This window comes from Salvelinus fontinalis, chromosome 7 (genome assembly GCF_029448725.1).
Source record: "Salvelinus fontinalis isolate EN_2023a chromosome 7, ASM2944872v1, whole genome shotgun sequence".
In the NCBI taxonomy this organism is placed as follows: domain Eukaryota; kingdom Metazoa; phylum Chordata; class Actinopteri; order Salmoniformes; family Salmonidae; genus Salvelinus; species Salvelinus fontinalis.
In genome coordinates, this window is record NC_074671.1 from 31,918,960 (window position 1) to 31,941,738 (window position 22,779).

General features: G+C 41.4%; 1 protein-coding gene across 2 annotated transcripts; it reads left to right on the top strand.

Moving 5' to 3' along the window:
• Window positions 1-7,840: 7,840 nt before the first annotated feature.
• si:dkey-12l12.1 (uncharacterized) lies at window positions 7,841-17,503 on the top strand. Of its 2 annotated transcripts, XM_055929195.1 has the most exons (7): window positions 7,842-8,110; window positions 10,793-10,858; window positions 11,304-11,336; window positions 12,946-13,074; window positions 13,488-13,604; window positions 14,094-14,201; window positions 14,437-17,503. In XM_055929195.1, the coding sequence occupies exons 1-7, from the start codon at window positions 7,976-7,978 to the stop codon at window positions 14,509-14,511; spliced, it is 663 nt and encodes a 220-aa protein (XP_055785170.1). In that variant the 5' UTR covers window positions 7,842-7,975; the 3' UTR covers window positions 14,512-17,503. The 2 variants fall into 2 exon arrangements, with proteins under 2 accessions (XP_055785171.1, XP_055785170.1); XM_055929196.1 differs by lacking the exon at window positions 11,304-11,336 and having other exon boundaries at window positions 7,841-8,110.
• The last annotated feature ends 5,276 nt before the right edge of the window (window positions 17,504-22,779 follow it).

Below are 22,779 nucleotides of genomic sequence, written 5' to 3' on the forward strand. Positions count from 1 at the left end.
TGTCTGTTGCACACATACACACGCAGGGATAATGCCAGAGATCACCCAAATGTGTCCGATTGTTTAACAACAATTTTCCTCCCTGAGTCATTACCTGCGAACACAGACATTCATAAGCTCTGAAGAGTGTTGAGTATTGACTGAGATAGACACACAGCCGTTGCCTCCAAGGGTAAACTCTCTCCCTCTGATACCCTTCACTTTGAGAGAGGGAGAGGGCGTAGTGTAGAGTGTGTGTGTGTGTGTGTGTGTGTGTGTGTGTGTTGCAGTACATAGAAGTGAATAATGATTTATGTCTACATGTTTGGAGCTGTCAGGGAAATGCCAGAACATCATGACATTCCAGCAGAGCCTCCCGGCTGCTCCAAATGACCCCTTCCTTCATTCACAATCTGGTAACCTGACTCTCTCGTACTCTCTCTGGCTGCGTCGCAAATGGTACCCTATTCACAACAAAGCACACTACCTTCGACCAGGGCCCATGGACCCTTCTCAGGGAGGATTCACTATCATATTCACGCTCAAATTGGAAACTAATTTGTAGTTCTGTCAGAAGGAACAGAATGGGAACTGAGCCTTATTTCATCTGTGGTCTGTGAGAGAGGAGACTGCTGATATTCTAAAGGGGGGCTTTGATTCTAGGAAGGCAAGATAGACGCTAGAGGAAAGATGAATGAACTGACGTTAGCTAGCCATTGATGAGTATTTAAGCACACTGCAGTACCAACTTTGACAATTAGTCTCAGTCCACCAAACTTGCTGGCATAGGGGCACAGGCATAGTCACAGAGGTGATGTTGAAAGAGAGGGCGAGACAACAAGCTCTCCTTGTCCAATGACGGATGCACAAATTATGCCACAGACGCCTGTGCCGTGTGTTTTCTTTCAGGCTCGTCCTTGAGTTTCTCATTTTTTTCCACTTGAAAGGAGGCTATGTGATTCACGCTTCTCTCACACCTCTGCGGGAGTAGCCACTCGCAAAAAGTGACACAGCTCTTTGGAGGAATATTGATTGTGATTCCCGACTCACGAGCCAGACGCTAGCCTAGGCTACAAACAGGGGCCCGCAAAAAAAGGGAAGAGAGAAAAGGGTGTTCGCTTAAACCTGAGTAGGCTATACTGGGATTAGTACCTGCACAACACAAACAGGGCTGAGTCACACCAGGCCAGAACTGTTAATGCTCTTGCTCTTTACACAAATGCACGCACACACACACACACACACACACACACACACACACACACACACACACACACACACACACACACACACACACACACACACACACACACACACACACACACACACACACACACACACACACACACACACACACACACACAGCATTGGCATTTAGAGGGAATGGTGCCATTCTTTGGCCAGTAGAGTATGGTGAGCCAAATAGAGGGCTGGTTGGGAGAGCTTATGCCTAGAGGCACCAGGGGGCTCATTGACCATAGCTGGACCAATTCACTTTCCATTGGGAGCCCTCTCATAGCCTCAAAGAGCCAAGCAAACACACACACACACATACAGATGCATTGGCACACACGGGTGTACACACACACACACACACACACACACACACACACACACACACACACACACACACACACACACACACACACACACACACACACACACACACACACACACACACACACACACAGCATTGGCATTTAGAGGGAATGGTGCCATTCTTTGGCCAGTAGAGTATGGTGAGCCAAATAGAGGGCTGGTTGGGAGAGCTTATGCCTAGAGGCACCAGGGGGCTCATTGACCATAGCTGGACCAATTCACTTTCCATTGGGAGCCCTCTCATAGCCTCAAAGAGCCAAGTAAACACACACACACATACAGATGCATTGGCACACACGGGTGTACACACACACACACACACACACACACACACACACACAGCATTGGCATTTAGAGGGAATGGTGCCATTCTTTGGCCAGTAGAGTATGGTGAGCCAAATAGAGGGCTGGTTGGGAGAGCTTATGCCTAGAGGCACCAGGGGGCTCATTGACCATAGCTGGACCAATTCACTTTCCATTGGGAGCCCTCTCATAGCCTCAAAGAGCCAAGTAAACACACACACACATACAGATGCATTGGCACACACGGGTGTACACACACACACACACACACACACACACACACACACACACACACACACACACACACACACACACACACACACACACACACACACACACACACACACACACACACACACACACACACACACACAGCATTGGCATTTAGAGGGAATGGTGCCATTCTTTGGCCAGTAGAGTATGGTGAGCCAAATAGAGGGCTGGTTGGGAGAGCTTATGCCTAGAGGCACCAGGGGGCTCATTGACCATAGCTGGACCAATTCACTTTCCATTGGGAGCCCTCTCATAGCCTCAAAGAGCCAAGTAAACACAGACACACATACAGATGCATTGGCACACACGGGTGTACACACACACACACACACACACACACACACACACACACACACACACACACACACACACACACACACACACACACACACACACACACACACACACACACACACACACACACACACACACACACACACACACACACACACACACAAGCTCTCTATAAAGTGACTGATTTATATCCATTTGCTTTCCATTTGCAGTGAGATTGCACAGTAAACCACATCCTGCCACAGTCTTTCAGCACCAGCCCACCACTATCCATCTCACACTGAACAGGCCTACGCTGCATGGGGAGAATGGATGGTCTCCCAAATGAGATGTCTCACTCCATTCCTGTTGCCTGAAAGCATTCATAAAAAAGAAACCTTATTTTTGACCTGCAGAGTTTGTTGACACGGTGAATATAAGTATGTACAGTATGTGAATACATAACCCAAAATGTGTCTTGATTCCATTTCCAAAACAAAAGCAAGTTCCCTTTCAAACTATTGTCAAACTGATGGATGGTAAGTGCATGTTAGATGAAACGTTTAAAAAAATGTCGCAAGTAATACAATAATAGAGTAAATTGTACAGTTAGCCCTCATAAAATGTATGTTTGAGTTTTCATAGTTCACTTGGGTTACATTCCAGTCTAAGCAAGGCTTCCAAAATTGCCATTGTTTTTCACTCTGCCATGTCTCCCTTTGCTGGACTGTCAGTCCATCTCCAATCCTCCCGATATTTATGCTTAGTAAAGAAGAGAAACACTGCATCACTAATATCATAGTCCTTCTATTTTCCCATGCTTACCTGTCAGGTACCACCTACTTGGCATATCATGTATACAGGGCCTAGTGAAAGTGTACACACCCCTTACACAGTCTTCACATTTTGCTGCCTTAAAATTTTATCTAAAAAGGGATTAAATAAATAAGAAATCCTACAAATCTACACAACTTGCTCCACAAGTGAACGAAAGTTATAGAAAATATAATAACAAAGATGCCTTGATTGCATATGTCTTCACACCCCAGAGTTAATGCTTGGCGGAAGCACCTTTGGCAGCGATTAGAGCTGTGAATCATTTTGAATAAGATTCTCCAAAACTCTTAGGGCAACATATATACATTGCATTTGTCAAAATTGCTCAAGCTCAGCAAACTTTCTTGGGTATAATTTATAGACCGCAATATTCAAACATTGTCTCCGATTGTTAAGCACGTTTAAGTCAGCACTGAGACTATACCACTCAGAAAGCCATCTGGTGTATCTTTGGCATGAACATTTGTGTAATTGTCTTGCTGAAAAATACAACTCTATCCCAGGGTTAGGTTTTCAGAATACTGAGGCGAGTTTTCCTCTAACTTATTACCTGCGCTTGGCTCCATGTAATATTTATTTTGATCCTGACATACTCCCCAGTCCCTGCTGATGACAAGCATAACATGATGATGCCAATACTTGAAAATACAGAGGGTTTCACTCTGTGTTGTGTTTTATTGGATTTGACCCTACATGAACTTCACATGTGATCACGTGATGTTAATGTTAATGTGATAACATGAAACTACACGTGACAACAGTGTGTATATATATATTTGGCCATTACTACTATAGTCCATAGAAACGCATTGAATAACACATTCATAAACGGCAAGACAAACAGTCAAAAAATAAATCATAAGGAATAAGGTTTTGAAGTGTCTGTCCTATTTCAAGGAGATATAAGAAAGCTCAGGAAATATATATATATTTTTTGGACACATATTTAACCCCTTTTTTTTTATGGCACAAAACTACTTCCATACTTCCATTCTGTCACGACCTCCGCCGTCACCAGCTTTCTAGCCATCGCAGCTCCATTTTTCATTTATCCATTTGTTTTGTCTTGTTCCCTGTACACCTGGTTTTCATTCCCCAATCACACTACATGTATTTATTCCTCTGTTCCCCCTCATGTCTTTGTGTGAGATTGTTTTGTGTTACGTGTCTATTTTGACGCGCTATACTGGTATGCATTTATTCCTTTCACGAGGTATGTTTATTTGTCTGTACAATATTATTGTGACTGTTTGCGCGTTTGCACTTTTGCCTTATTGGCTGGAGGTTTCGACGCAGTGGCGTCAGTCCGTCTGTTGGTTTCTCCTGCCTAAATAAAGTGTGCGCCTGTTCACAACTCTCTGCTCTCCTGCACCTGACTCCGCTCCCAGTACGCACACCATTGACACATTCATTTTTTAAATCGATACCAGGCAGTGGTGTAAAGTACTTTAAAGTACTACTTAAGTCGTTTTTGGGGGTATCTGTACTTTACTATTTATATTTTTGACTACTTTTACTTCACCACATTCCTAAAGAAAATAATGCACTTTTTACTCCATACATTTTCCCTCCATACATGTTTTTTGTGAGAAGACAGATTTTCGGGATGTCGTCTTGGTCTATCAAACAGTGATGGAGCTCTGCCACTTTCCACCGCAGATGCGCTATCTCTAGTTAACAAATATGGATTTTGATGGGGATTGTTTTATTATGTTCATTAGATTGACGGGTGCATCAATCCTTCAGGATATAAACTTCCACTATTTTCAGTATTTTCCAATCATTGCTCAATATAATTAAACATAATTTTCTAGTCAAGAGGAACATGGATAGAAGGATAAATACCCCTCTTTCCTTCCTTTCTCACTCACGCACTCACTCTTTCCATCCTTTCATACACCTTCCTTCAAACAGGGTCCTTACTGTATTCTCCTGCAATTTTCACATCAGGACATTCATCCATTATGGCATGTTTTGTTTTTATGGCCAAATAAAACTTCTAGACAGGCCCCCTTACAATCATTCACTTGGACACAGCCACATGCTTGCCATTTTTTTTTTTTTTTAAACAAACAAAATATCGGAGGAAATCGAATGGGACAAAAACACACCAGCATAAATAATGTGTTGGCAAATGTACCACCACTGCAGTTTCCTTACAACTGCCCATTGTGACTTACTGTAGACAAACCCCTTACATGTATTGATGTACTTCTGGAAATGAAAGACTATAGTATAGCCCTGTTTATATGTGGTGCTAAGGTACACCCTTTGTCCTGATATTGTCCACATTTTTAGACAGGTGTAGACGGTTAAAAGACACATTTTGATCTGATTGTGATCAGATGTTCCTTACCACCTCCAGATGAAGCAAGGCACGCATTGCATCTGGATATCAATCAAGTGTAAACAGATCTGGATGGTCAAACCATTTAAATCATCATTATACTGGCCTTTAAAATCATTGACAGGTAGCACCATTGATTTATGGCATCAGTAACTGTGTTAAAATAAGTAAATCCAGATTATTTTCAAAGAATATTTGTCAAATAATTTGCATACAGGGAGGCACCAGCTAATGTGGTTACAATGCGGACACGGTGGATGGATGAGAGACACATTTTAATAGACGTGACAAACCTTGATCAAACTGGATCATATTAATCAGATCACAAAACACACGTTAGCTCAAAGTGTAAGCAAAGTTTGTCTGGTGCAAAACCAACAGAAAGGGTTTAGACGGGCCGTCTGGGATAAAGAACCACATGAAAATATATAAATACATTTATGTCACTAGGGCGAGGTAGAGCAGTATAAACCCAGAACTTTATCTCTGGCAGATCAAAAAGTGAAACCAACTCATATCTGCTTCTCTTTTCCTGGATATCCTTAACTTCTTACGGCTAGGGGTTCCGCTAGCGGAAAAGCCAGAGCACGAAATATTTAACTTTCATACATTCACAAGTGTAATACACCAAATTAAAGCTTAACTTCTTGTTAATCTACCCATCGTGTCCGATTTCAAAAAGGCTTTACAGCGAAAGCACACCATATGATTATGTTAGGTCAGAGCCTAGTCACAAAAACACATACAGGCATTTTCCAGCCAAAGAGAGGAGACACAAAAAGCAGAAATAGAGATCAAATTCATCACTAACCTTTGATGATCTTCATCAGATGGCACTCATAGGACTTCATGTTAAACAATACATTTATGTTTTGTTCGATAAAGTTCATATTTATATCCAAAAATCTCGGTTTACATTGGCGCGTTATGGTCAGTAATGTTGTGCATCGAAAACATCCGCCGAATTTTCAGAGAGCCACATCAATTTACAGAAATACTCATCATAAACTTTGATAAAAGATACAACTGTTATGCACATAATTAAAGATATACTTTCCTTAATGCAAACGCTGTGTCAGATTTCAAAAAAACTTTACGGAAAAAGTGCACCATGCAATAATCTGAGTACGGCGCTCAGACACAAAAACAAGCCACACAGGTACCCGCCATGTTGTGGAGTCAACAGAAGTCAGAAATAGCATTATAAATATTCACTTACCTTTGATGATCTTCATCAGAATGCACTCCCAGGAATCCCAGTTCCACAATAAATGTTTGTTTTGTTCGATAAAGTCATTTATGTCCAAATACCTCCTTTTTGTTAGCGCGTTTAGTTCACATTGCAAACTCACGAGGCCAGGCAAACGTTCAGACGAAAAGTCCCAAAAGTTATATAACAGTTCGTAGAAACATGTCAAACGATGTATAGAATCAATCTTTAGGATGATTTTAACATAAATCTTCAATAATGTTTCAACCGGAGAATTCCTTTGTCTTTAGAAATGCAATGGAACGCAGGTCGCTCTCACGGCCATGCGCGTGACCAGCTCATGGCACTCTGCCAGACATCTGGTTGAAACAGCTCTCATTTTCTCCTCCTTCACAGTAGAAGCCTGAAACAACGTTCTAAAGACAGTTGACATCTAGTGGAAGCCTTAGGAAGTGCAATATGACCCAATAGACACTGTATTTTAGAAAGGCAATGAGTTGAAAAACTACAAACTTCAGATTTCCCACTTCCTGGTTGGATTTTTCTCAGGTTTTTGCCTGCCATATGAGTTCTGTTATACTCACAGACATCATTCAAACAGTTTTAGAAACTTCAGAGTGTTTTCTATAATAATATGCATATATTCGCTTCTGGGCCTGAGTAGCAGGAAGTTTACTCTGGGCACGCTTCTCATCCGAACGTGAAAATGCTGCCCCCTATCCCAGTGAGCCACCAATCTCTCAAGTGCTACCAAACGAGGTTGGACTTAACTCATTTGACTGATTCTCTCTCTCTCTCTCAGCAGTTACAGTACGTGACAATAAAACATATTTATTTTATATTGCTCTATTTTTTTTTAAGCATCAGTGGAAAATGACTTTCATGTGCCGTCCGGACTGGTACGGGGGAGGTGGGGGTGGTTATTGGGGGAGGCCCTTCAGATGGCTGACATTTTGAAGAACCGCAGAGCCGATAGCTGGCGTAGAATGCTGGGCTGCGGTGTGGTGTGATGCTGTCTGTCTGTGTGAAGCTGAAGCTGGCATGGCCCTCCCTTCCTCTGTTCTTCTGCATCTGGTCCTCATTAGGTTAGGAGCGGATGGTATAAAGCAGGGAGCTGACGGGGGCTGGGCCTCAGTGCCTGGACCTGCACCATCATGGAAGCTGCTCTTTGGGTGTGCCTTAGCCTGCTCTGTCTGCAGGGCAGTTTTCTCCAGCTCACACATGGTGCAGACTGCACTGGGACATCACAGGTGCAAGACTGTGTCAATGGGCAGACCACCGGAGGAAAGGTAAGGGATTGGGGCCCCAGGTTACAGTTGTAGGTTTGTTGTGTTTTGTGGAGGAGCTCCTATGGTCAGGTAGATGGAGTTCAGAAGTGTTGGTGCTAGAAGTGTTTTTTTCTTTTTTTACAAGCTATTCAAAACACTTCCCAAGACTCTGCAGTAGCAACATTAGCTCAAAAGCCAAAGGAAGCCAATAACTGCTATGAATGCTCTTGTGTTTCCATTGAGTGTGTGCTGAGGTAAAAACAACCCACTTTGGGTTATTTGGTGACCCAGCACTGGGTAAATACTGGACAAAACACATGCTGGGTTATTTTGACCCAGCCAGTTGGGTTGTGTGAATAACTTTTGTGACTTTCAGATAATTGTTTTTGGCCACCTGGAAGAGTACATATCATTCCTGTTCATCATGTTACGTTTTACACTGCAAATTTCATAATATCTTTTATTTACATATCCCAACATTGAGATACAATGTTGAGAGATCTTTTATTTACATATCCCAACACTGGGACTCTTGAGGAACTCATACACTTGTGTACGCCTCATTAAAAGCTTCAAAGGTGTTAGTGTTCAACCTTAACATGTGATAACAACAGAACAGATGAGCTGCAATTACATTTACTCTCACTGGTTGCCAAAAAGAACTATCTGAAAGCCACGCCCTTTCTAAGCCATGCCTCTAGTCTTCTGAGCTGACACGCTGGGGCATATCTGAATAACCCAGCACCCAGCATCAATAACCCAGCAGTTTTTTAAAGAAAACAACCCAACTAAGTGACCCAATTCCTGCAACCTAGCAGTTGGGTCAACCAAACAATCCAGCATTTTTTTGAAAGTGTGTGTGCATGTGTGTGTGTGAGACACAGTGGTATGGTGGCTGAGCATGTCATATTTTGGATGGAACACATGCATGGATTTAAATAGAGTTAAACATTCCAGTAACCTGGAAACATACACTTATTTTAGTCAGAAACAAAGTTTCATTGTAACCTATTCTATTACCCTCAATGGAACAAACTCTCAGACTTTTAATGTGGCCACATAGCTGTTTGAGCTGCATATTTGCGGTCGACATTCTTTGTGGACACTCCCCATGTTCTGTCCAACGCAGTTACTTTCATCTGGCCAATACATACAGCAGATGTATGAAAGATTTTCTTTCTCATTGCATTTTGATGTGTTAATTTCTGTCATTTCTGTAATTCTCATTTGTAAAAGAGACATTGGTCTCAGTATACCTCCCTGATAAAATAAAGGTTAAATACATTTAAAAAAAGAAAGATGCAGCATTTCAAAAGAGGATTTTCACCAACAACATGGAAGACTGAGTCAAGTATTCTTTACCGTGTGGTAAAAATAGGTTTGATGTGTTTTGTGTGTAATTACACTATTACAGTATGTGCAATTATTTAAACTTCAGATGTGGTTGGACTCCCAGTTGCCTTAGGCAGCATTTTTGAAGAAATCTATTCTTTGAAAAAGTTTATTTGCCTGTCCTTTTTCCCACCAAGGTCATTGTGAATGTGGATAATGGAATATAATACATTACCGGGTTAATTCATGGTGCTCGTCAACAACTAGCACAGAACAAAATGGACTATACAGAAAGTTTTAAAAATAGATTTAAAAAAAGGAGCAGGGCACCTCAATGTAATGAGGGATATGTGACCCTGAAGAGCACACTTTGTGCACTGAGTGTGAAGTGGATACAGGGCATGTACTGACCTTTGTACAAAGTATTGTATACTATATTAGGACAACAGAATATGCTTCAGGGCGAGATACAGTGCATTCGGAAAGTATTCAGGCCTCTTTACTTTTTCCACATTTTGTTACGTTACAGACTTATTTTAAAATTGATTAAATTGATTTTATTCATCATCAATTTACACCAAATACCCCATAATGAGAAAGTAAAAACAGGTTTTTAGAAATGTTTGCAAATACTTTGTTGAAGATTACAGCCTCAAGTCTTCTTGGGTATGACACCACAAGCTTGGCACATCTGTATTTGGGGAGTTTCACCCATTCTTCTCTGCAGATCCTCTCAAGCTCTATCAGTTTGGAAGGGGAGCATCGCTGAACAGCTATTTTTAGGTCTCTCCAGAGATGTTAGATCAGGTTCAAGTCCGGGCTCTGGCTGGGCCACTCAAGGACATTCAGAGACTTGTCCCAAAGTGTTGTCTTGGCTGTGTGCTTAGGGTCGTTGTCCTGTTGGGCTGTCATGTGCCTTCTACTAAAGAGTGGCTTCCGTCTGGCCTCTCTACCATAAAGGCCTGATTGGTGGAGTGCTGCAGAGAAGGTTGTCCTTCCGGAAGGTTCTCCCCTCTCCATAGAGGAGCTCTGAAACTCTGTTAGAGTCTTGATGGTTCCAAATTTCATCCATGTAAGAATGATGGAGGCCACTGTGTTCTGAACTCCTACAATATGGTCACTGTTTTCCCTTACTCATCCTGTCAGGATATGGTGTATGAATTGTCTCAATTAACCGATGGTAACACTTTACATTAAGTTACTGTTATACCTTTCTAATAAGAATGTAATTCTGCAAGTAACGACATAAAAACATGTTGTAACATATCAATTTAGTAATTGTTTAGTAATTGCATATGAGTGGGTTCGAGGTGTTATTATTACGTAAGTGGAATAAAGAATACATGTTGTTAAAATGATCTTCTCCTTCAGAATGACGGGCTTCTGCGGCTGATTCCATCTGCTCCAAGAGAGACCCATACCCAGACAAAGCCACAGGTATACGAGCCTCCCTCCCGACAAATACATCCTACTACAGTCTGCTCTCTGTCACAGAGGACTAAGACCTTGTACTGGATTACTTTCCACTCTGGGTTTGTGCATGCAAGACATATCGCTGTATGGTAACTCCCCAGGAGGAATATGATTCCAACAAGACACTAAGATCAATGCAACTAAAACGCTTGTCCCACAATATTGAATATTGATATTAAATATAGATTCACCAAAGTTGCTCAGACATCTGTGTATAAGACAGGATATAGGACTATATACTTCTTTACCAACACAGTTGCAGGCACACACACACACACACACACACACACACACACACGGACACATAGACACACACACACACACACTTACACAATAACATTTATTGAAGGCATTTATTTTCTCCCAAATTGCATTAATTCATTATTTACATTTTTCTTTTGCCCAACAGAGAGGACGACTTGGGGCACACTCTGTACTTGGTGTAAGACATTTATATAAATCCTGCTGCTTACAACTGAAAAACAAAACAACACAACCAATTAGCCTAATTTAACTATACACTGTAAGAAAAATGTCCAGTAATTTTTACAGTAAATTACTGCTCAGTATCCAGTAGGTCGCGGTAAATGTACGGTGCAATACTGGCAGCACAGAAGACAGTAAATTACTGTAAATTTACAGGACCTTTACTGAAACACAAATTTACAGTATATTACCGTAACACCTGACTACAGCAACATGCTGTCATTCTAGAATTGACAGTGCCTTACTGGAAGCACAGTGGTTAGTAAACTGTTGCAGATGTACAGTGCAGGCAGCTACTGCCAACGATTGGCAGTATTTCTATTACATGTATTTAATATGAGTATTTGAATAGTTTAAATATCTATTTTGTATTTAACTGGCCTGAAGTACAATTCATGGATTTTGTAACAGTTTAATAAGAATACATACATTTGGTATAAACTTGCAAGTGGCCCGCATAACTACATAATGTCCAGCAGTGTGCTTTGCAAGTGTTCATTTTTAAATTGACATTGGTCATTTAGCAAACACTCTTGTCCAGAGGGACTTACAGTCAGTGCATTAAACTAATGTTGATAAAAAAATATGTCATAGCAAGTAAAAGGTTTATGTAACCGTTACTGAGAAAGTTGTTGTAAATAAGAATACATTGGTCTTCAAGGTATTGTGTATTTGTAACAAGATACCTTTTGAAGTATCCTTGTCCATCTCTTGCTAGTGCCACGTTTGTTACTGTAATATTCACAATAACTCGCCACCAGCTTCTTTTAAGTTACTGTAATATCAGAGCAATCATACAGTACAACACAGTAACATTTGCCTGCTGTAGACTAAATAAGTATATTCTACTGTAATTGTAATATTGGTATTTCACTAATTACATTGGTGCAAGCAGGTTGCCTGCTAGGTATTTGGATTTTACAGCATATTTATGAATATTTAAGCATTTTATATCACTTGCACTTCTAAAGGCCGAAACAATGGCTTCCAAACAAGTCATGATTACAGGGCAAAATAGACCAAAATGACTTGGCAAAACACTCAACCAGTAAAGGTTTAAGACTTGCTGCTACTCTGATCTGTCCCCTATACACATTAGTTGTTTGGGCACTACTACCACATATCAGTTTAATTGGTACAGCATTCTCACTAGCGGATGCAACAAATATAGCCACGTACAAGGCATGCTTCTAAATATGTTAATAAGCCAGAGTCTTTCTTCATCCACAACATTTTCCCAAAATGCACCATATTTCACAGTATGCTGCTATAAATACACAGCAAAACAGGTAATACAGTACTTTACTGTAACATTGTATCGTAAAATAAAGAATATAATTTTACAGCAGTGTAACGGAACGCCAATGAGCCCCTCCCCATAATGCATTGCTCTTTAAAGTACTGTAATATAGAATTACAGTAGCTAACTGTAAATATTTTGCTGTACATTTACAGCTGTAGTTATACAACATTGTACATACTGTAGTTATACAACACTATTGTATTGCTGAAGCCACAGTGCTGGCTCCACGTTCATCGACAATGCCTCATTTATTTCTGAATAGAAGTGGAAAGATGACAACATACCGTCGGCCGTGCCGTTGGACAGACAGAAGAAAGAGTTGGGGAAGCACTCCAGCATTCCTGGGTCCTTCTCGACGAAGGGCTTCCCCAACACACTCATCCAAGTTCAGGTAACGCTGGAGACAGGGAGGGAGACGAACAGAGGGAGAGGTCTCAAATGAGCCAATGGGCTGTTGTGTTGTAATTTTTGTGATCCCTTAAAAACAGCGGCATAAGAAAGAATGCGATGGATGGTGTACTGTAGTTTCTTATCCCGAGTTGTTTTCGTGAAGCACTTGGTATGCTACAGTGGGGGCTAGTGTCATTTTAAATAGGAAGGGCTCATTGTAAAGTCTGAGACGGAATAAATGGAACCGCATTAAACACATCAAAGACGTGGTTTCCATGTGTTTGATACCGTTCTATTTATCCATTCCAGCCATTATTATGAGCCGTCCTCCCTTCAACAGACTCCTGTGTAACGTACAGTAGCCGGGCCACTTTTAGTTTCTAAATGATCCCCCCGGGAATGTTGTTCCTCCAGACAGAGCGGGCCAGGAGACACTTGGGCCAGTCTGGGACCAAGAAGAAGAACAAGCCTAAATCCAGAGTGGGATCTTTTTCTCTGCTCAGCAACAACAAACCCAGCGCCGCCATACAGGTATACAACATCGCCATGACAACCCAGGAGCAGACCATCACGTGATACCAGTCTATAGTTAATATCAGACATTTTTGTTTCGTGAGATTCTCAAACACACTGCTGACATGAGATATGGGCTCCCGAGTGGCGCAGCGGTCTAAGGCACTGCGTCTCAGTGCTAGAGGCATCACTACAGACCCTGGTTCGATTCCAGGCTGTATCACAACCGCCCGTGATTGGGAGTCCCATAGTGCGGCGTACAATTGGCCCAGCCTCGTTCGGGTTAGGGTTTGGTCGGGGTAGGCCATCATTGTAAATAAGAGTTTGTTCTTAACTGACTTGCCTAGTCAAATAAAGGTTTAATAAAATAAAATATATGTACGCTGTCCATATTAGGACAGCCTAAGTTTCAGCAGGAGTTATGGAGATGCTATCTTAGCGATACTTAGTCGACTTGCATTCAACATTGTATCATGGAAGTCTTACATCATGTTGTTGTTCTTCCAGGTAACCAGAGTACGGAGGAGTACGGAGAAGGAGAAGAAGAAAGGGAAGCCAAGAGGACGACCAGGAGCGTACTCTGCTATGGACGTCCCAAACAAACCTGAACCCTTGGTGAGGCCAATGTCCCCCTCCAAGTATCCCTCACCCCGAACCTGAGTCAACCAATCAATCACTTTTTTTGTGACCAGAGAGAAATTCTGCTTGCAAGCATGTTAAGAATGCAGAGTTCATACAAAATAGTTAAAAACCGCTAACACACAAAAAAAGTTTCAAACCTGTTGTGTTAAATTCACCTCCATCTGATTTGTCACTCTAATCTAATCTAAATGTTTGATTCTTTCACCAGGGACAAAGGCGCAAGAGGAGCCCACAGAAGAAGAAACAGACCAAGAGAATTGTTTGTTCATCAACATTTCATTAAACAAGGGACTTTGCGGAAAGCCCTACTGCTTCAATAGTTCATAAACTGTACTTTATATCTTCTTCTCTTTGTAAACATATTGGTTTTACGTCATTTCTTCAATTTAACAATAATGTAATATATATATATAATGGAAACACATCCCTGAGGACAAGTATACATACAATACTTTTGAGAACCCCTTAAATATTCTCTTTTATTATAGTTTTTGTTGTTGTTGGTCGATGGTGATTCTTTGGCAACTGTGCATATTATCAGGTTTAAATAAAGTAAACATGTATGAGAATACTTCATGAGAACTTTCCGCAACATAAGGCTACAGAGGGCTGCCGTTTCTAGCCAGCACTGTTTATTTTCTGTTTAGTCTATGACAGAGTCGGACTCCACCTTGACAAATGGACTAGAACATTTCACTGCTCCAGCTCTCCCTCTCTGTTGCCAAGTACAACACCTTCAATTCCCACACAACGGGAACTGTGTAACTTCCAGAAGTTAATTCAGAAATTGTGGATTAGGGGGGGAAATGTCACTGAGCCCCAATTACAGATGGCTGAGCTAAAGGCAGTGCCTGTATCCCAAATGGCACCATATCCCCTACATAGTGCACTACTTTTCACCATCTTAATGGCTAAGTTCATCGTTAGAACCATATGGTTTGAACGATGAACTTAGTCTTTTAAGATGCTTTTGGAAACCAGGGCCCATGGTTAGTACCATGGGCCCCTGTCAAAAGTAGCGCACTATGTAAGGAATAGGGTGCCATTTGGGCTGCAGGCAGTGAATGCCCAGCGCGGTGTGAACCATGTGCAGAGTCTAAACTTGCAGTCAAATCTTTGGGTTGAGAGCCCAGCTATTCTGTCAAATTAAAAGGCGTTGGACCAGTTGATAATGGGAAAGAAATCATAATGTTAGACTGTCTACGCCATCTGTTTCAGAAGTCATAGTTCATTTGTTTAGAAAAAAAATGTTTCTTTTGAATTTATTTAGCCAGAGCTAGGAAGCTCATGGCATTGCATTCACTAATGGTGAGTTTGAGTGTCTTTGCAGGCCACTCATGTACTTTACAGTGCCTGCGGAAAGTATTCAGACCCCTTGACTTTTTCCACATTTTGTTACGTTACAGCCTTATTCTAAAATAGATTTTTTTTTAAACAATCCTCAGCAATCTACACACAATACCTCATAATGACAAGGCAAAAACAGGTTTTATACATATTTGCAAATGTATTAAAAACAAAAAACAAATACCTTATTTACATAAATATTCAGACCCTTTGCTATGAGACTCAAAATTGAGCTCAGGTGCATCCTGTTTCCATTGATCTTCCTTGATAAATTCAATTGATTGGACATGATTTGGAAGGGCACATGCCTGTAAGGTCCCACAGTTGACAGTGCATGTCAGAGCAAAATCCAAGCCATCGAAGGAATTGTCCATAGAGGTACAAGACTGGATTGTGTCAAGGCACAGATCTGGGGAAGGGAACCAAAACATTTCAGCAGCATTGAAGGTCCCCAAGAACACAGTGGTCTTTATCATTCTAAAATGGAAGAAGTTTAAAACCACCAAGACTCTTCCTAGAGTTGGCCGCCTGGCCAAACTGAGCAATCGGGGAAGAAGGGAGACCAAGATCCTGAGAATGCTAGGAGTGTGCAAAGTTGTCATCAAAGCAAAGGCTGGCTACTTTGAAGAATCGAAAATCTAAAATACATTTGGATTTGTTTAACACTTTTTTGGTTACTACATGATTCAATATGTGTTAATTCATAGTTTTGATGTCTTCACTATTATTCTACAAAGTAGAACATAGTTTAAAAAAAAAACTTTAATGAGTAAGTGTGTCCAAACTTTTGACTGGTGCTGTATGTAAATGTAATACTTTCGTTTAATAAATGTAAAATGTCTAAAAACAGGTTTTTGCTTTGTCATTATGGGGTATTGTGTGTACATTGACGAGGACAAAATACGATTTAGTACATTTTAGAATAAGGCTGTAATCTAAGAAAATGTGGAAAAATGACTCTGTTTTTCTCTTCCCAGAAAAACGACTCCGTGAACGCCCTGTCAGAACGGAGGGTTGTTTATTCCAGGGCCATACTGTATCAACAGGGATCCAAGGTGAGGTCCAAGTCTACGGTGTCTATATTAGGACAGCCTGTCTCAGGTGGAGTTGTTTCAGTCAATCCCTGGCACTATAGCCACAAGGTAATTAAATACATAAACATTTGTATTGTGAAAAAAAGCAAGTGAAGGAGTCCTTGCAACAATACGGAGGAATTCAAACAATGATATCAAAGTATTTATTTACATAATTTTACGAGTTACAGCATATTAAGGCATTATAAATCATTCTTAATGCTTATCAAATGACACAATTGTGGCCTCCCGAGTGGCAGAGTGGTCTAAGGCACTGTATCGTAGCGCTAGAAGCGTTACTACAGACCTGGGTTCATTTCCGGGCTGTGCCACGAAATGTCGTCCTATGGGACTCCCATAGGACGACGCACAATTGGCCCAGCGTCGTCCAGGTTAGGGGAGGGTTTGTCCGGGGGTGCTTTACTTGGCTCATCGCACTCTAGCGACTCCTTGTGGCGGGCTGGGTGCCTGCAGGCTGACCCCCGGTCATCAGATGAACAGTGTTTCAAGATTGAAATTGAGACCAGTGTCACGCCCTGACCATAGTTCCTTTTTTATGTCTCTATTTTGGTTTGGTCAGAGCGTGAATTGGGGTGGGCATTCTATGTTTTTTTCCTTTGTTTTCTATTTCTATGTGTTTGGCCTGGTATGGTTCCCAATCAGAGGCAGCTGTCTATCGTTGTCTCTAATTGAGCACCATACTTAGGTAGCCTTTTCCCACCTGTGGTTTGTGGGTAGTTGTTTCCTGTTTTGTGTTGCTGCACCTGACAGGACTGTTTCGATTTTCGTTTCTTACATTCACTTTGTTATTTTGTATTTTCGTGTTAAGTTATAATAAATTAACATGGACACTTACCACGGTGCGTTTTGGTCCGATCTTTCCTGTTCCTCAGATGAAGAAGATCGTTACAACCAGTTAGAAAAAGCGGGTACAATTCTTAATTTTTTATTTAACCAACAAACATGATACCCATTTTGTTATCTGTAGTCCAGTAGACATAACACTTGTTCTGACAGATCTTCACATCATAGTACATTATTCCTCTCACGATCACATTAAGGCAGAGCAAGAGTTATGGCTCTATTCAATCTGTGCCGTTGAAGCGTTAGAGAGCACGCTAGGAATGTAAAGGTAACCCTTAATCATGATCATGTTCTAGATATGTAAATCTTACTGTATAGTTCATCTCACTGTACTATCTCTGTATAGTTGAAAAAGGCCGTAATGGCTGCCATGGAGACACACTGGAGTGGAGTGAACACCTAATGTGCAGGATGATTTAGTTGACATCTTTAACAGCAAATTAAGGGCAGCCATTGATGGCATTGCTCCAGTAAAGTTGAAAAAGGCCAAATCCAAAAGCATAGCCCCTTTGGATGAGTGAGGAAAGTAATCAATTAAAGAGGATTGCAGAAAGGCAAGAGCGGAAGTGGAGAAAGTCAAAGTTGCAGGTCCATTATGATATTCTGAGAGAGCAACTTGGCATTTATAACAAGGCAATTAGAAATGCCAGACGGGCTTATTTTTCTAACTTGATCACTATTAATCAGAAAAATGAGAGAGTTCCCTTCTTGACCACTGCTGGCCTGATAAATCCTACCCCATCAAATGCATGTGAATCCAAATGTGATGAGTTCGTGGCATATTTCAGAGATAAGATGAAGCTGGGTATCAGTCAAGCAAGACCTGATGAGAAGTTTGATGATTTGTGCTCTAGCCTACCACGCAGAGTCACTATGGATTTATGTTCCCTGGTTGACACAGACATGCTCAGGAAAGTGATACCGCAACTTAAGCCTTCTAACCTGCCTTCTCGATCCTATCCCCACCATCTTCTTCAAAACAGTTTTTAATTGCATATCTGTGTGAAAGCTATTGTTAATCACTTCCTGCACTTTCCCCACTGCACTAAAAACTGGTATGGTGAAAACCCTTCTGAAGAAAATTCATCTAGATTCTTAGCAATTCAATTATTTTTTAAGTGCCAACTGTATTTTAGAAAAATCTCAATCAGATTTTCGTGCCCACCACAGCACAGAGACAGCCTTAGTTAAAGTGGTAAATGATCTTACAACCAACACAGATGCCAAACAGCTCTATGTCCTTGTTCTCTTGGATTGAAGTGCTGCATTCGACACTGTCGACCATGATGTCCTTCTGGACAGACTGGAGAGGTGGGTTGGCCTCTCCGGTCCAGTTCTAAATTGGTTAAGGACCTATTTAAAAATCGGTCAAGAGTTTTTTTGTCACCATTGGTGAACATAACTCAGAGAAAATACATATCGCGTGGCGTTCCAGAAGGTTAGATTTTGGGTCTGGTACCGTTCAGTTTTCTATTACCTCTTGGCAGTGTTATCAGAAAGCACAGCATTGATTTGCACTGCTATGCAGACGATAAACAACTTTACATTACTGTGTGTCACCAGAGGATTTTAGCTCCACGGATAAGTTGTTAGACTGTGTCAGTGATTTAAATACTTGGATGACTCAAAACTTCGCATATTTTTAGCTTAGCTTTCCCTTAGCTTTTTAGTCGTTCAGTTTTTGTCCTTTTGTTTTCATCTTATGTTGTTGTGTACTAAATATTTTCATTTTCATAGTTTTTTTGTTTTTTTTTCCTGTGAAGCACATTGCGTTGCACTCCATGTCTGAAATGTGCTGTATAAATAAAGCTTGATTTGAAGATCTACAGTGGCTCGCGAAAGTATTCACCTACCTTGGCATTTTTTTCTATTTTGTTGCCTTACAACCTGGAATAAAAATTTATTTTTGGGGGGTTTGTATCATTTGATTTACACAACATGCCTACCACTTTGAAGATGCAAAATATATTTTTATTGTGAAACAAACAACAAATAAGACAAAAAAACTGAAAACTTGAGCGTGCATTACTATTCACCCCCCCAAAGTCAATACTTTGTAGAGCCACCTTTTGCAGAAATTACAGCTGCAAGTCTCTTGGGGTATGTCTCTATACGCTTGGCACATCTAGCCATTGGGATTTTTGCCCATTCTTCAAGGCAAAACTGCTCCAGCTCCTTCAAGTTGGATGGGTTCCGCTGGTGTACAGCAATCTTTAAGTCATACCACAGATTCTCATTTGATTGAGGTCTGGGCTTTGACTAGGCCATTCCAAGACATTTAAATGTTTCCCCTTAAACCACTCGAGTGTCGCTTTAGCAGAGTGCTTAGGGTCATTAACCTGCTGGAAGGTGAACATCCGTCCCAGTCTGTCACGCCCTTACCTTAGAGAGCCTTTTTATGTCTCTATTTGGTTTGGTCAGGGTGTGATTTGGGGTGGGCATTCTATGTTTTGTTTTCTATGATTTTGTGTTTATATGTTTTGGCCGGGTATGGTTCTCAATCAGGGACAGCTGTCTATCGTTGTCTCTGATTGGGAACCATACTTAGGTAGCCCTTTTTCCCTCCTTTCATTGTGGGTAGTTGTCTTTGTTTGTGGCATTATAGCCCTTAAGCTTCACGGTTGTTTTGTATTGTTTATTGTTCTTGTTGGCGTCATTTTAAATAAAGGGAGATTGTACGCTCTTTCAACGGCCGTGAAACAGTCTCAAATCTCTGGAAGACTGAAATAGGTTTCCCTCTAAGAATTTCCCTGTATTTAGCGCCATCCATCATTCCTTCAATTCTGACCAGTTTCCTAGTCCCTGCCGTTGAAAAACATCCCCACAGCATGAGGGATTATGTCCTTGGGGTGATGAGAGGTGTTGGGTTTGCGCCAGACATAGCGTTTTCCTTGATGGCCAAAAAGCTACATTTTAGTCTCATCTGACCAGAGTACCTTCTTCCATATGTTTGGGGAGTCTCCCACATGCCTTTTGGCGAACACCAAACGTGTTTCCTCGTTTTTTAATTTAAGCAATGTTTTTTTCTGGCCACACCTGTACTTTTCCACAACTTTCCTGACCTGTTTGGAGAGCTCCTTGGTCTTCATGGTGCCACTTGCTTGGTGGTGCCCCTTGCTTAGTGGTAGGGCTGGGCGATATATATCGTGTGATGATAGAAAAACATCTATCGTTTCATATTATGCTCAATCGTTTATTTCGTTGTGTCGCAAATCACACTCTTTACGGCAATATTTTTCTGTGTGCAAGGAAATTTGCAACACAAACAAACATGGAGAGTGAACGCGACAGAGCACAGATACCGTATCTAAAAGAGGGGCTACTTCGGTCGCATGGACGTGGTTTGGTTATGAAAAGTCTGACACGGATCAGAAAACCGTCCTCCTAATAGGTAATAAAACAGTGTATGGTTGGAGAGAGAGAGACCCTGTAGAGAGAGAGAGAGAGAGAGAGAGACCCTGTAGAGAGAGAGAGAGAGAGAGAGAGAGAGAGAGAGAGAGAGAGAGAGAGAGAGAGAGAGAGAGAGAGAGAGAGAGAGAGAGAGAGAAAAGCTATTTGGCTCCTAAACAGAGAGGTATCTGCCCCTAAACAGAGAGTATACAGTGGCAGAATAGCTGACCACTGTGACTGACCCAAAATTAAGGAAATCTTTGACTATGTACAGACTCATTGAGCATAGCCTTGCTATTGAGAAAGGCAACCGAAAGCAGACCTGGCTCCCAAGAGAAGACAGGCTATGTGTACACTGCCCACAAAATGAGGTGGAAACTGAGATGCACTTCTTAACCTCCTGCCAAATGTATGACCCGATTCAGGAAACTAGGCATATGTCGCAAGTCACAACTTCACAGGAGAGCATTTTGAAAATGCCTTCTCAAACATGTGAACTTTCATGTGCCTTAATATCAAACTTGTAAGTCATTTGTAAATAGTAAAATTGTTAAATTACGGGCATAGTTGGTTTAGCCACGGAGAAAGACAGCAACCTTCCCGCTAGCCATGAATGGCTAAGATAATGAGTGGGCTGGACATGCCGAGAGATGAGTTTGGATTGGTCTGCGGTGTTGCATTGTGTCTATAAAATGAGCTGCTCGTAATGCGTAGATAATCCTTTCTACTGCAATTGTTTTGAAAGTTATAACGTTAGCCATGGAGAACTGCAAATATGTTGCAACTGCTCTCAATAACATTGCTTCCCTGAATTGATCAGGCGCAATCAACAAAGGTCAGTGGGAAGAAGTTGTGATGGACCACTTTCTTGAGAGTGATCGTGCCATGCTGACTCTCTCTGACTCTGAAAATGAATCAGACGATGAAGAAATCCCTGATTTAGGTAAAAACGTTACAAATCTAAAACAAAAGACCCCAAGTTAAAGCTTGCTGTTAGCAAGCTAACGTTAGCGGATGTTCGATGGCTGGCTCGCTAAAGTTACTCTTTGGATTGGGATTTTAGTTCATTTTTTTATCTAGCTAACATTACATGTCTAAACAAAAGACCCCAAGTTAAAGCTGGCTGGTTACACGTGAAGCATAAGGACTTGCTGCGAGTGGTGAACTTCCTCAACTACGCAGAGGTTAATGCAATAGTATTATCAGGACACAGACACTTTGGAAAGCTGCTGCCATCGCATGTGACAAAAGCAGTAGTGTGGCGTCTCTACAAGGAATCAATGATAACACTTGGTATGGAAAGCATAAACACATTTTTATTATTTTATTGACCTCCAACATGATTGGCACTACTTTTATTGAGCTCACATTTCCCCTGTATTTTCCAGAGGTACGTGTAGTCGGGCTGACTTCCTTCAGGAATCTGTGGAGAAAATTGCTGCCCCACATCAAGCACTAAGCCTAGGACAGACCTGTGCTGGCAGTGCCAGAGGAACAACTATCAGGTCTTCAGATCTGCCAATCTGCCAGAAGCTGTTAAGTCAGCCAAGCTGAAGAGGCAAGAGCAGCATCTCCTGCTTGTTCAGAGTGAGCACTCTGTCTACCAGAAGATGGTTGCTGACTGTGTCAAGACCTGCAGTTGTCTCTGGGGGCCACTAACTGAACCAGCAAGCACAGACATCAAGATGCATTACAGCTTTGATTTTGCTCAACAAGTAAGCAATATTTACTCCTTTATACTGATTAAGAACATAGATGGATAGATATACACCAAATATTTCCTGTTTTACAGCTTCGATGCTCTGGAGCGTGGTGTTGTTGTCGCCAAGGAGCGTTCTGACTCAGTCGGGACCAGGTTTCAGCTGCTGCGCAACGCT

Coding starts and splice junctions, on each gene's coding strand:
- si:dkey-12l12.1 (XM_055929195.1), top strand. CDS start 7,976: ATGGAAGCTGCTCTTTGGGTGTGCCTTAGCCTGCTCTGTCTGCAGGGC. Junction 8,111..10,792: donor GGCAGACCACCGGAGGAAAG/GTAAGGGATTGG, acceptor CTTCTCCTTCAG/AATGACGGGCTTCTGCGGCT. Junction 13,075..13,487: donor ACACACTCATCCAAGTTCAG/GTAACGCTGGAG, acceptor TTGTTCCTCCAG/ACAGAGCGGGCCAGGAGACA.